The sequence below is a fragment of the Panthera uncia genome, assembly GCF_023721935.1.
Source record: "Panthera uncia isolate 11264 chromosome B3 unlocalized genomic scaffold, Puncia_PCG_1.0 HiC_scaffold_1, whole genome shotgun sequence".
Taxonomy (NCBI): Eukaryota; Metazoa; Chordata; class Mammalia; order Carnivora; family Felidae; genus Panthera; species Panthera uncia.
Window position 1 is genome coordinate 105,243,019 of NW_026057582.1, and position 13,022 is coordinate 105,256,040.

Consider the following 13,022-nt stretch of genomic DNA (forward strand, 5'->3'; position numbering starts at 1 on the left):
ATTGGGGTACACCTTACAAGAACAGCTTCTACAATTCCTTGTCCAGGCTTATGTGCCCAGGACACCATTCACATGGGTCACTCAGGGGACCCCTCACCCCTCTGAGGTGACTGCCCTGGCCTCACGTCACTTCCCCACTCCCAAACCCCAGCAAGCCAGTCCCTGCCCCCTTCTCCTCCCCAACCAAACGTAGGGGCTGCTCCTTGCTCAGGTGCCCACGGAGCATTAATTCTCAGTCTTAGTATCAATGGTACTCCCAACAATGTCAATATCTCTATTACCAACAGTTAATAACGCCAGTGATCAATCCTAATGACTCATCATGTTAGCTATGGAGCTAAATGGGACTCAGGTGGACATTCCTGTCCAGAGAAGGAGATTTTGGTGGAGGCACCAGGGACACAGAGTTCTGGGCAAGGAAGGGGTGTGTTAGGGGGCCAGACTTCCGGTGGAGGGGCGTTCCCGGGAGGCAGCTGCTTACCCTGTGAGCAGTCCTTGCCAATCCATCCAGGGAAGCACTGGCAGGAGCCATCGATGGGGCTGCAGGTCCCGTTGTTGGCACAGGAGCAGAGCTGGGCGCAATCCTGTCCAAAGCGCCCTCCAGCACACACTGTGGGCACAGGACAGCCTGGCTCCTGCCCTCCCACCTGCACTCCTCAGACCACCACCCGCAGCTGCTGCACCCCTAGATGTTCCCAGGGCATTGCCATCGTGGCCCTGGGCTCACAGATCTGGGTGGGAACTGCCCACCTCCACAGCCCCATCACCCTTCTCCATCTGCGCAGAAATGAGTTCCCCTCTTGTGCCCACAGCTGCATTCTTCTGGATGCTCTATTACTGATCCCCTTCGAAAGAGGCCCAGACTGAGGCCCAGAGGGCTAGGTAGAGGCCCTTGACTTGGGCCTCACAGATGGAAGCGGTGAGGCTGGGAATCTGGCCTCTGCCCTCAGTCTACACGGCTCCGCGGCCTTTTGCTTTCCATCACCACATTCTTGCTGGCATCACTATCCCATAGCCACGAGGGTGGACGATGTTTGTAGCTGGAAGCAGAGGGGTGAGTGCAGGTGGCAGGTCGGCCTGCGGTTAGACTGTTGGAGGACTGTCTCTGCCCACCTGTTTCCTCTGTCTCTACAAATCCCACCTGTTCCTCAAGCCTTAGCTCAGCCTCAGGACAACGCTCCTGAGTCCACAAGGAGCTCTCTTCCACTGAGCTCCTGTGGTTATTTCCACCTTGAGTCACTTGTAGGGTTGTGATTCTCACCCCTCCTGGAGGAGTCACTCCTTGGTCCCTAAAGGAAGGGCTGGTGTCCTCAACCAGGCTGTAAGCTCTGATAGAACTAAGTCTGAGTGTTAATTGAGCACCTACCTTTCATTTCCCCTGCAGTTCATTCTCCACCTGCTTCCTACAACTTGAGCTCTTTAAAGCATAGTTCTCTTCTTAATGGCACTCCTGTGCCCTGCTCAAACATCCTCAGTGGCTCCCCACTTCCCCAGAATAAAATATAGCTACCTCACCTGGGTTACCCTTGACCACCTGTCTCTCCCAGACACATAAGCCACTGGCCCACACAACACTTTCTAAATACACTGCATGCCTTCACTCCAGCTGTTCCCTTCTAGAGTTTCCCTGACCCCCATGTCCAGCTGTGGAAATCCTACCCTACCTATAAGACTCATTTTGTTCTTAAACTTTATTTGTTTGAGAGAGAGAAAGAGCGAGAGACCGAGAGCGAGCACAAGCAGGGAACAGGGAGAGAAAGAGGGAGAGAGAGAATCCCAATCTCACAATTGTGAGATCATGGCCTGAGCCAGTATCAAGAGTAGGATGCTTAACGGACTGATCCACCCAGATGCCCCTATAAGACTCATTTTAAATGCTACCTTCCCTATGATCTCTCTGTAGTAGACTGTTAATCTTTCAACAATCCATTGTCTTCTTCCTTAGAAGTAGAATCCGAAGTTTTAGCTGGGCTTATGGCCACAAAGACTTCATTTCTTAGGCTCCTGCACCGCTGGGTATGGCCATGTGACTACATTCTGGCCAATGGTAAGTGGAAATGCATGTCTTTAGTTGCCCATTCCTCATCCTTGTTGAAGGATAATGTGGATTCTGGATAAGAACTGTGGATAAGGTGGCTGAGTTTAAGCAGCTAGCTTTCATCAGAGGTGGCAGCCATGTACTGAGGATGGCTGAACAACAAGACAGAAGGTGACTGGTCCCTGACATCTTTGTAAGCTACCCTACCATTCTCCAATGGTTTACTTCTGGATAGTTTCTTTCTTGTTTGTTCGTTTTCCTTTTCCCTTTCTTTCTCTCTTCCAGAAATAATGTTTGTCATTTTCAGGTCAGTTATTTTGGCTTTTTATGTCACTTATAGCTGAACTAAATCCCGATTCACCCATCTTCTCTGGTTTTGGGATGCTATGTCCTTGTTTGAACTTCCAGACCCTCGGTTAGTTTCTTCTTCCTGGTCTTCTGTTACTGTAACTTGTGAGTCTATTTCAGGCCAGGCCTGAGTTCTACCCATGTCTTGGTCTTCCACAACACCTGGAAAAACCAGGCAGGGGAGTTGAATGTGTGGAAATAAACCGGCTGCCCCTCAACTCCCAAGTTCTTCTGGGGAAGGCTGAGCTCCAAATTTCCCCCTCTAGACTATAGGCTTTGTGAGGTCAGGGAATGTGGTTCTCCTGTTCTTTCTTGCGTCTGAGTGCTCAGCACAGTGTCTGATGTGTAGGAAACACTCAGAGAATATTCCAACATGGCCAAAATAGGCCTCAGGAGCAGTGACCTTCCAGTGGGTTCTGCTGGGACCAGTGACTCTTCTCCCTTTGAGCTCTTCCAGGTTCAACCTTCTCCCCTTAGAGCCCAGTTGTAGCCATCCCCACAATCCTCCAAGAAGGCTTCCGTGCATTCCTTTTATGGGGGAGGAATCCCTTGAATGTCCGAGGCCCTCAGCTAAGTCACTCAGAGGATCATGGGAAAGTGTTGATTCTTAAAGAGAAGCGACTTACCCAGGACCCAGGCCTCTCAAACCTTGGGCTGGCACCCTCTCCTTTATGCCACACTGCCTCACCTTCAAGCCCTTCCCCAACCAGATTGTGGGCAGCTGGAGCCTGGGATCTGTGTCCACCTCATGCCTTTCCTGGACATGACCAGTGGTTGGGACAAATAATGAAGGCGGCATGGTGCACCAGGGTCTCCAATGTAAAGCCTTGGGTTTGGGTCTTAATTTTATTTATGTATCCAGCAAACAGTTCTAGGCACTTATATTCACGAGACACCATTCAAAGTGCTTCACAAATACTAGTTCGGTCAACCTTGTAATACTTTCAGTATTAGATATTTTCATTACTACTCCCTATTATCAACTCTACAGATGAGGAAACTGAGGGACTGAGGTCAAGTAATTTGCCCAAGGTCACACAGCTAGAAAGGTCTGCCACTTACTCGGTGAGCACTTTTGGACAGACTGCGTGACCCCTCTAAGTCTCTGTTTCCTCATCTCAGAAATGGGGCTAGTGACCCTCGTTCACTGGGCTCAGGCCATAGTTCGCAGCAATGGGGCTGATCTGGGGCCCTGCGCTTCCCCTGGCTGAAACCTTAGCTCCTTCCAGGGCCGATGGCTTGCCCCTCGCCACCTGCAGCTCAGGTTCCTGCTTCTTCCCCGCCTCTGGGAGGTGCTTGATTTGGGGAGCCCGTTTCCCCAGTCCTGGCCCTGTATGGGGAAGGGCGTGAGCTGCTCCACCTCCCATACCCCCCAAACCAGCTCTGGGCTTCTCTAACAAGACAGTCTTATCTTTGAAGTCTTTCTCACACGCTCCAGGCTGACAAATTCACCCACAGAGCCGCTAATGCGATCAGTCTAATACATTAATTGGTCGACTTCTTAGCTGAATCAAGAGTGAGGCAAGAAGAGGGGCGGTGGAGAAGGGGGCTGGTGAAAAGAAAACATCTGGTTATATTTAATCTATGTTTAATGATTCTGCATAAGCAGTGTCTGTAATTTGTAACTCGCTGGAAAGCCGGTCATTAGAAAGTGTCAGTTCAATTTTTTACAAGGTTTGAGACTTAACCAGGGCAGTTGCCATTAATAGCAAACTCTATTAGATCTATATGTGGAAAATACTCATTAGGCCAGCGGGCGATAAATCAGACATCGCAGGATCTGAGAGTTACTCCGCGGGCTGTTTAGGTCCTAATTTAGACCCAGCCTATCTGTATTGACGGCTGGGTCTCCGATGTTTAATAAGTAAACCTCGACGCGTCGGGTTATGATTAAACTGTCCTAGGAGGGCTGCAAGCAAATGAAACTGTCACATATGCTTCCCTGGGGCCCAAACTTCTCATGACCTCAAAGCATCATGGAATGAACTTTCCACTCATACATATTAACGGCCCATAGCCTTACAAAACCAGCCCAGCTCAGTGGTGATTATTCATCAAAAGAATCTGTTCCCCTGGGAGGTAGTGAGCTCTCAGTGGAAGCATCTAAGCAGAGGCCAGATGAGATTCTCGAGCAGATGACCTTGAAGTTGCTTTAAGCTCTAAGTTTACCTTAGTCTGAGATCTCTTTGCTTCTATAGGTCAGAGTACAAATTCTGCACCCCTGTGTTCAAAGCTGTCCTGAAGGCCTCAGACCACACCTTCCCAGTCCCCCCTCGGCCGTCCCCAGCCCCCACGTTCTTTAGCTACCCCCTAATGCCAGACAGTCCCATGTCCACACCCAAGCTGCTTGCTCTACCCGCAACACCTTTCTTCCTTCTCTGCCTCTTAGGCTAAGACCCAGCTGAAGACCTGCACAGCATGCTGCTGTCCCCCAAATCCACACCGAGCACTGGCCTAATAACTGAGCCAGGGACGGCAGTAGGCAGCGGGGTATGCCAGAGCCCCCTTCTACTTTCGCGCTGGTTGCTAAATACTCAAGAATTTTGTGACCGTGTTGAGCCACTGGGACTGTGGCATCAACCGCGGCGGAGACATTGAGGTCACAGAACTTGCTTGCAAATGTTACAAAGCGAGGCTTTCCCCCCACAGAGAGCCAGTTTAGCAGCACGCCAATGCAAATAAGCTTTATTATCTCCCTTTTCAAGTCCTGTTGAGTGGCGGAGGCTGGCTGGAGTTGGCCTTGTGAAGGATGTTGCTGTGGAGATGGGAAACTGCGGTGAGGGATCAGTGACGTTGGCCTGAGTGTTGGGGGAGCAGGGCTGGGAAGCTGCCATCTCCAGCCCATGCCAGAACTGTCTCCTCTGAGTTCCCACAGCATCCTCTGCCTTTACCACTTGGCACTCAGCAGAAGCCATTCGGGGACGCTTCTTACGCAGAACTCATCTACGCTTATTTCATTTTTCCTCAGCTTTGGAGTCACAATTTGTTTCTCAGCTCTGCCACTTTCTAGTGGTGAGACCATGGAGTAGTCATTTAACCTCTCTGAGCCTGTTCCTTTGAACTGCACAATGGCTTTGTCTCATGCCTGGCGGTGACCAGTTCTCACAAAGGCAGGCCTACGCCCTGAAGATGCAGGGAGCTGCCTCCACGGAGCATGATGAGAAGCCCCAAACCCCTCCTTCCAGCCCCTTCTCTCCCAGGATGCCTCGCCTCCCTGGCCCATACCTTCCCCTGGAGACACTACCTTGGTTGCAGAGGGCTCCGGAGAATCCAGGGAGGCACTCACAGATGCCACTGATGTGGTGGCAGGGACCACTGCTGTGCACGCAGAGGGGACATGGCTGGGCGCAGCCATGGCCATAGAAGCCAGGGGGGCAGACTGGGGATGAAGGGGAGAGGATGGTCAGCAGCCTCACGGGCCCCAGTCAGCTTGGCTACCTGGCCGGTTCCACACAGGGATGCAGAGAGGCTCTTCAGGGGTATGCGGAGAGCTGTCTCCACCCCACACCTTCGAGGGCCCACCCCCTTCTGCAGAGAGGAGCTGTGGTCTGGTCCTGTTTCCACCGAGGAGCCAGGCTGGGCCCTGAACTTAGGGACAGAAAAGCCAGTGCAGGGAGAGAGGGGACTAGAGGGAGAGGTTTGATGGGGGCTGACTCTGAGACCCCAGCCCCTCTCAGGCCAGGACTAGTTCCAACAGGGAAGGGGTGCAGAGGGTGAGCCATCTTACTTCTCTGGCACAAGGGTCCTCGGAAGCCAGGGGCACACTCGCAGCTCCCGTCCTCTGGGGAGCAGGAGCCACCGTTCTCGCAGCTGCAGGAGACGGAGCAGTTGGGGCCCCAGCGACCAGGTGGACACATGCTGTCACAGCGGATGCCTGTGGGCCAGAGGCAGACTCAGGTCAGTGGTAAGAGGAGTGAAGGCAGAAGGAAGGATGATGGGAAGGGGCGCCATGCAGGATAAAGGGGTGGAGGTGAGCACAGTGTATCTGGGAGTGCAGAGGAAAACTCCTATCTAGACTTGGCTGGTCTAGGGAGGGCTTCCAGGAAGAGGAGATGCCCAAACTAAGTCCTAATGGCCAAGGAGGGATTTACCAGGTAAAGGAAACCCTCTGTGCAAAGCGTAGGAGGCAGGAGAGAGAATCGTGCCTTGAAAGAAAACACAGCATAACGTGGCTGAACCATAAAGTGCAAGACGAGGTATGGCAAGAGATGGGATTATGGGACCAAGAAGGGACCAGGTCACGAAGGACCACCCTCATCTTTGACATCTTAGCTGGTATCCAAGGTTAGGCTTGAGAGAAACCAACTCTGGGGCAGGTGAATGCTGTTACGGGGCGGGGCTGCACGAGCCACGAGTGAGCTCCCTGCCTAGTGGCCACGTCGGCCTAGGAGCCACTGGTCCTTTGGGTCCCAGACAACCAGCCCTAGGGTGAGGGCTCAGACAGTGGGTGGGGTCTTTTCAGATCCTTTTGACCACAGCCCTCGGTGCAAAGTGGATTTTATATCATATATGCACACATGTTTGTAATAGAAACCAACACTTTGCAAAATGAGGTTTTACTGCCGCTGTATGTGACGCACTCCGATGTTTTCTCTACGCTATGATGTATTCTATTAAGAAAGAGGAGGAGGGGCGCCTGGGTGGCTCAGTCGGCTAAGCGTCTGACCTCAGCTCAGGTCACGATCTCGCAGTTCGTGGGTTTGAGCTCTGCGTCGGGCTCTGTGCTGACAGCTCAGAGCCTGGAGCCTGTTTCAGATTCTGTGTCTCCCTCTCTCTCTGACCCTCCCCCATTCATGCTCTATCTCTCTCTGTCTCAAAAATAAATAAACGTTAAAAAAAAAAAATTAAAAAAAAAAAAAAAAGAAAGAAAGAGGAGGAAGGCCTACCTGGTCTTCTTGAGCGGAGACAGAGCAAATATGTTACTGAGATGATGGCAGCCCAAAGGCTAAGAATGAATTTTAAAAGGCCCGAGGCCCCAGCTGAGAGGTGGGGTTTCCTCTCAGGCAGAAAGACTTCCAGTTTGACATGCATTAGGTGAACAGATGGGTGTGGGCCCCAGGAAACTGGCGTGGCTTTGGATGGTGAGTATCAGAGGCTCAGAGAAGAACAGAATTAGCTTGAAGATCATGTCTGCCTTGTTCTAGGGACGGGGGTTTCGAGAAAGAGAAAGAGAAAGAGGAAGAGAGAGGGAGGAAGACTCTCAGGCCCAGTGACGAGAGCCAGCCCTAGCACAAGGAGAGCAGTGGGACCAATTTGGAGGCAGGCTGGAATTGCAGAGGCCCCCCTGTGCCCATGGGAAGGGGAGGGAGGGAGGGAGGACTGAACAGCCAGAGAGAGCGGAGAGTGAGGGGATATGACAGGCCTTATTCACCCTCTGGTGCCTGTCTAGTCCAGTGCATACACTCCCTCCTTCGCCCCCCTCCCTGTGACATCTCAATTTGCCAGCAGGGCAAGGGTTTCCGATGCTGCTCTCCTGGAAATGAGGCCTCTCCGTGGCGCGGGGGAATCTGGCCAGCACACTCCACCCCTTGATGGAGGCCTCTCCCGGTGCGGTTTCAAGGGCTCAAGAGGCTGACCCTGGACAAACCCCACAGATTGACTGACTGAAGGGGAGTCTGGAGACGGCAGGGCCACGAAGCTATTCAAAGCTTTGGATACTGCTTCAAGTTTCCCCTTCTCGAGGCACACGAAACCTGTGACCTGCTCCAAGGAATCTTCTGTTGGAAACCCAGGATCAGACTGTGGGCCGAGGGACTCTGCTGTTCCCGGGAGGCCCACCGGACTAAGGCAGAGCTCTGCTGCCTGACGGCGACCTCTGATCCCATCGGTGCCTCAAGTGCTTTTTGTAGGCTGACCAAGGCACACGGGTCACACATAAACACTGCTCTTTCCTGAAACCGTATGCGGATACTGCTGTGATTAATAAACACAAAAGCACCCTTGAATTCGTGGCAGCTTGTGGCTATTGTGCGTTCTCCCAATCAATGGATATTAAAAGTACAGCTACTCTCCTGTGTGGGATCCTCAACATGTTTTCATGTCAAGAAGGGGTCCTCCTTCTTGGGGCCTGAGATGGTTCTCAGTGCAAGGTGATTATGCCGACGGCAGGTGTCAGCAAGGGCCCACTGGGTTTCAGGATCTGGCAACTTTGATATTACAGGCCTGGTTCTGCGGGAGTGGGGCCCCTGTTGGAGGTTTTTCTATGTCCTAAGAACTCTCTGGAGCTCGAGACACTGGGATCTGAGTGGGGAGAAGGGCCCAGGGTTTGTCCCTGCGTGGAGTGCCCCAGTTCTACTGGAGGGCCAAAGGAGCAGATCCTTGGCCTGGTGGGAGGGTCTCCAGTTACAGCTTCTGAAAACGCACAGCTTCATCAGTTACCCTATCTAGGCCTTGTGTTCCCAGTAGTTGAATAGGGATAACAATCCCCCTTAGAGGTCCTCCCCTGCTGTATTTTTCGGGAGCCCCCTCTTCATCTATACTGATGGGTAAAGCCAGGCAAACAATTCAGTACTGTGACCTCAAATTCATGCCACGAGGCCAGCAGCGACTCAGCAGCCCACACCCTTCAAGGTCTGCTTAGGGTCCTTCTGCAGGAAGCCTTCCCAGATGTCTACCCAGGGATTCGAGCATCTATTTGAAAGTCAGTGGCCTACAGCTTTGTCCCTGCCTATTATTTGAATGTTTCGTACATAAGGCTCATCTCCCCTGGCAACAATGTGAAGGGAGCATGGCTTATTGACACTTCTGATCCTCCTTATTTGGTGCTCCTAATGGACAGGACGCCATCTTGGTTATCTTTGCTTCTCCCGTGCCCAGCACAGTGTCAGGTACATAATAGGTATGCAGGAACTACTGCTTTATTGAATTTTGCTGTTTACTGCTAGGCCTGACACAGTGCTGGGTACATGGTCGTTGCCAAGTAAGGACTACGGCGACTGCTTGAGTCAATAAATGCTAATTGAATGAATAGATGATTCCTTCTTACAATGCAATCCTGTGTCCCCATCCTATTGGCACTAACGTTCTGAGACCTTGGACAACTCCCTCTCCTCATCTGTAATCTGAGAGGTTACAGATCATCTTGAAGGTCTCCTTCGCTTCAAGGGGAAAACCCATATATGGTTATAGCCCACCTTCTTTCAACTTACTTCAATAAGCATTTAATGAACGCCGACTAGGTACAGGCCAAGGGGAACTAGATGTGATGGCACTTGCCAAAAGAGTCTGGCTTATGCAGGCAGGGGGAAGACACGCACATACTTAGGGCAGAGCAAAACCGGTATTGAGTCCAAGCATGAGCAATGAGCCAGGAGCTGGGAAGTCAGGGAGAGACTTCTTGGGGCAGGTGTGGGTGGGGAGGGTTCACTGAGTGCGTGTCCGGGACCTACACCCCATCCCCTCCTTATCCTTCCTCGGTCCCCTTTTCCACGACAAACCTCAGGACATCAATCACTCCTTTGAAATGACTTCAGGGCCGCATTTGGAGAAATGAGCTTTAGAACAGCAGAGGCCTTGCTGAAAAGTTGTCCATCAAAGACAGAATTTTTAAGCACTAGATATCATTAAAATCTTACCAGCTCGCTTGAACTCAAGGCAATGAAAAATTAAAGTGGATTTCCACTTGGCTCCAGCGAGGCATCTGGGGTGCCAGTAACTAGGGTGGAGTCTCACTCCGTACCAAGGGGCAGGGCAGAGGAGCCAGGTCAGAGATGCTGCAGAGGCAGCGACGTCCTTGGCTTTCTGCTGGTCAGCAACCTGGTATGAATTATTATCTGCAAGCCTACACTGCCAGCAATGCCTGCCTTTCTTCCTCTGTCCACCACCTTGGGACCGACTTCATTCCCGCAGCACAGCATGATTAAGCACTTCCCGTATTCATGCGTTACGTTTATTGAGCACAGTGCCATGCACATTTAGCATCTCCCAAGTATTCACTCATTTCAACTTCAAAATGACCCTGCAACTGGGAGGGTTAGAATTATCTGCATTTCATAGATGGAGAATTCAGGACCCCGAGAGGTTAAAGGACTTGCCCAAGGTCACAAACCCAGGCGGTCTGGCTCCAGGTCTGTGTTCCTGACCACCATGGCCTCTGTCTCTCAGTGGGAGGCAAGCGGTGGATACAGTGATGAACAAGGCCCTGCCTCCAGGGAGCTGATGGTCTAGCTGGGGAGCCGAATAATAAATACTCCGATACAGGTTCAGTGTCGAGTGAGCCAAGTATGGCAAAAAGAAGAGTGTAGGATATTATGAGAATTAATAAAAGGGGCTCTGATGCAGTCTTGGCCTGTTGTAAGGGGAAGGCCGTTATCAGGTGAAGAGAAAAGGAAAGAGTGACCCAGGCAGAAAGAAGGCACGTACAAAGGCCTGGAGTCAGGAGAGTGGTCGGCCCAAATGCTCCAGGGTAGTAGACGGGAGCGGGGGGAGGCAAAAGGGAGGTGGCGGAGGTGGGCGGGGGCCAGATCGTATGGACCCTGGGCCACTGTAAGGAATTTGGATTTTATGTAAACGCCAGGAGAAGCCACTGAGGACTCTTGAGCAGGGGCTAGTATGAATGCAGCTGTGTTTTAAGAAGTTCACTTGAGCCACCATATGCATAACGGATGCAGCTGGGCAAGAGGGACAGCCCAGAGAGAGCAAGTAGAAGGCCAAGGCCAAGGCAGGGGCAGCTGGGAGATGGTGCCTGGAGGACCAGGATCATGGCAATGGGATGGATTTGCTCTATGTCTGGGGAGCAGACTGAAGGATACATTTTGGACCAGGAATACGAGCCGGAGCTAAACGGAAGGTCCCCGTCCCCCTCCCTACCATATCCTCTGTGAATACAGATTCAGCACCTACACCCACCATGTGTTCAACCTTTGTCTGATTTCTTACTGGTAGGTTCCTGACCTTCAGAACGAAGCCTGCACGTAATAGATGTTCAATAATTTGTCTGCTTGAATTGTATGGGATGGAGAAGTGGGGCCCAGAGGAGATAAGGGAAAGGTGCATATGTAAGGAGCAAGAAGAAGTGAAAAAGAACTGTCAAGAGAAGTGCAACCCCAAAGACCTAGTTTCACAGGCCTTGGGTGGTGGCGAGGCAGGGGGCAGTTACCTGTCCATCCGGCCAGGCAGCAGCAGTGGCCTGTGACAGGATCGCAGCCGTCCGCATGGCTGCAGTCACAATGCTCACTGCAGTTTAGCCCAAATGTGCCATCCTGTGGAGAGAAGGGGAGGGAGAAATGACCAGACCTAGACTCCCAGAGGTTTGTACACTTCTGTTGGATTTTGATGACAAAACTGAGCCACTGCCCCATGGGGATGCAAAGAGACTGTGGCCCGGGGCGCAGTGGGAGCACTTTTTATAAGTGGTGATCGACATGGCCACGAGGTCACTCCAAATCATTCTTTGGCTGCATTCACAGAAATGTGGGGTTCTCGATGGTCAAGCTCAAAAGGATGTAGTTAATGATCATTAACACAAATTTGTAAATGAGAATGCGCTTTGCAAATCACAGTGCATCGATCCCATGTGAAGAATGACTGATCTATTATTTATTCCTAGGCAAGAAGGTACCAACCGACTTTTGTTGCATGTTCATTAGGTGTCAAGAGCCTTCTATCACTCATTTCTCTTAATCCTCACAGCATACCTTTGGGATGGTTCCATTATATTCACAAGTTAAAGACGAGAAATAGGGTCAGAAAGGCGAAGTAACGCGTTCGAGGTCACACAGTTAGGATGTGGCAAAGTCAGCATTTGAACCCAGGACTGTAGGCCTCATTCAACAATATCACATAGTGGTTGGTTTAACTTATTTGGATCTTAGACTAAGATCCAGTGATTAAGTCTGGGTGGTTATTACTGAAGAGTGTTTGGTTTTGTCCTCCCATACCCTGATCATAAAATTATTGAGGAACAGCAACCCCGAGGGGTTAGTAATGGCTGTCCTGTAGCAGTGGGTTATGAAGGATTCTGAGGCTGCGCATGGGCTCAGGGAAATGTGCCAGAGACAATTAATAATGTTAACCAAGCACAGCAAGGGGGAAGTGATGCCACGGCACTCCATCTGCCAAAGATCTGCCATTTTCTAGAGGAAAGGGCTGAGGTCCCAAAGCAGGAAAGTGGCCACAGAGGTTAGAACTAGGGCTGAGCCCTGAACCCACGTGTCCCACCACCTAGTCCAGGGCTCTTGTCTGCACACCTCCGTGGACAGAACGACCGCAGGGAAAGGGTGAGAGGGGCTGTTGGGCACACCCGGTCCTTCTCTGCCCCGGGCGCTCACCGGGCAGGGCAGTTCGCAGGTGTCTCCGAGCCAGCCGGGGGCACAGGAGCAGGAGCCATCGGCGGGGCTGCAGGCTGCCCCGTTGGCACACGAGCAGCTCTCATTGCAGTCCAGGCCCCACGTCCCGCTGGGACACGGCAGGGTGCAGTCCAGGCCTTGCCACCCTGCGGGGAGGGACGGGGGCTGTCACCGCTCCATCTGGGCCCAGCATGGCCTTCTGCCCCCTCTCCCAGCCGGGCCCCTGCCACCTAAACCTTTGTTTCTCTGATTGCTGCGTTAGAAGACACATTCCACCTGGAGTCTGCTCAGAAACACAGCACGGCTATTAGGAGAGCTGGGGCGAGAACCCAGGTCTCCCGCCTCCCAGT

General features: G+C 52.0%; 1 protein-coding gene across 1 annotated transcript in view; it reads right to left on the reverse strand.

Moving 5' to 3' along the window:
• Positions 1-3,516: 3,516 nt before the first annotated feature.
• Positions 3,517-13,022, reverse strand: part of LOC125910396 (multiple epidermal growth factor-like domains protein 11) — a 204,460-nt gene continuing 194,954 nt past the window's right edge. Inside the window, exons 12-16 of the mRNA XM_049614142.1 lie at positions 12,655-12,818; positions 11,484-11,586; positions 6,114-6,260; positions 5,631-5,765; positions 3,517-3,716 (exon numbers count right to left, since the gene is read on the reverse strand). Coding sequence (XP_049470099.1) covers positions 3,517-3,716; positions 5,631-5,765; positions 6,114-6,260; positions 11,484-11,586; positions 12,655-12,818 — 749 coding nt within the window. The remainder of the gene's footprint in view (positions 3,717-5,630; positions 5,766-6,113; positions 6,261-11,483; positions 11,587-12,654; positions 12,819-13,022) is intronic.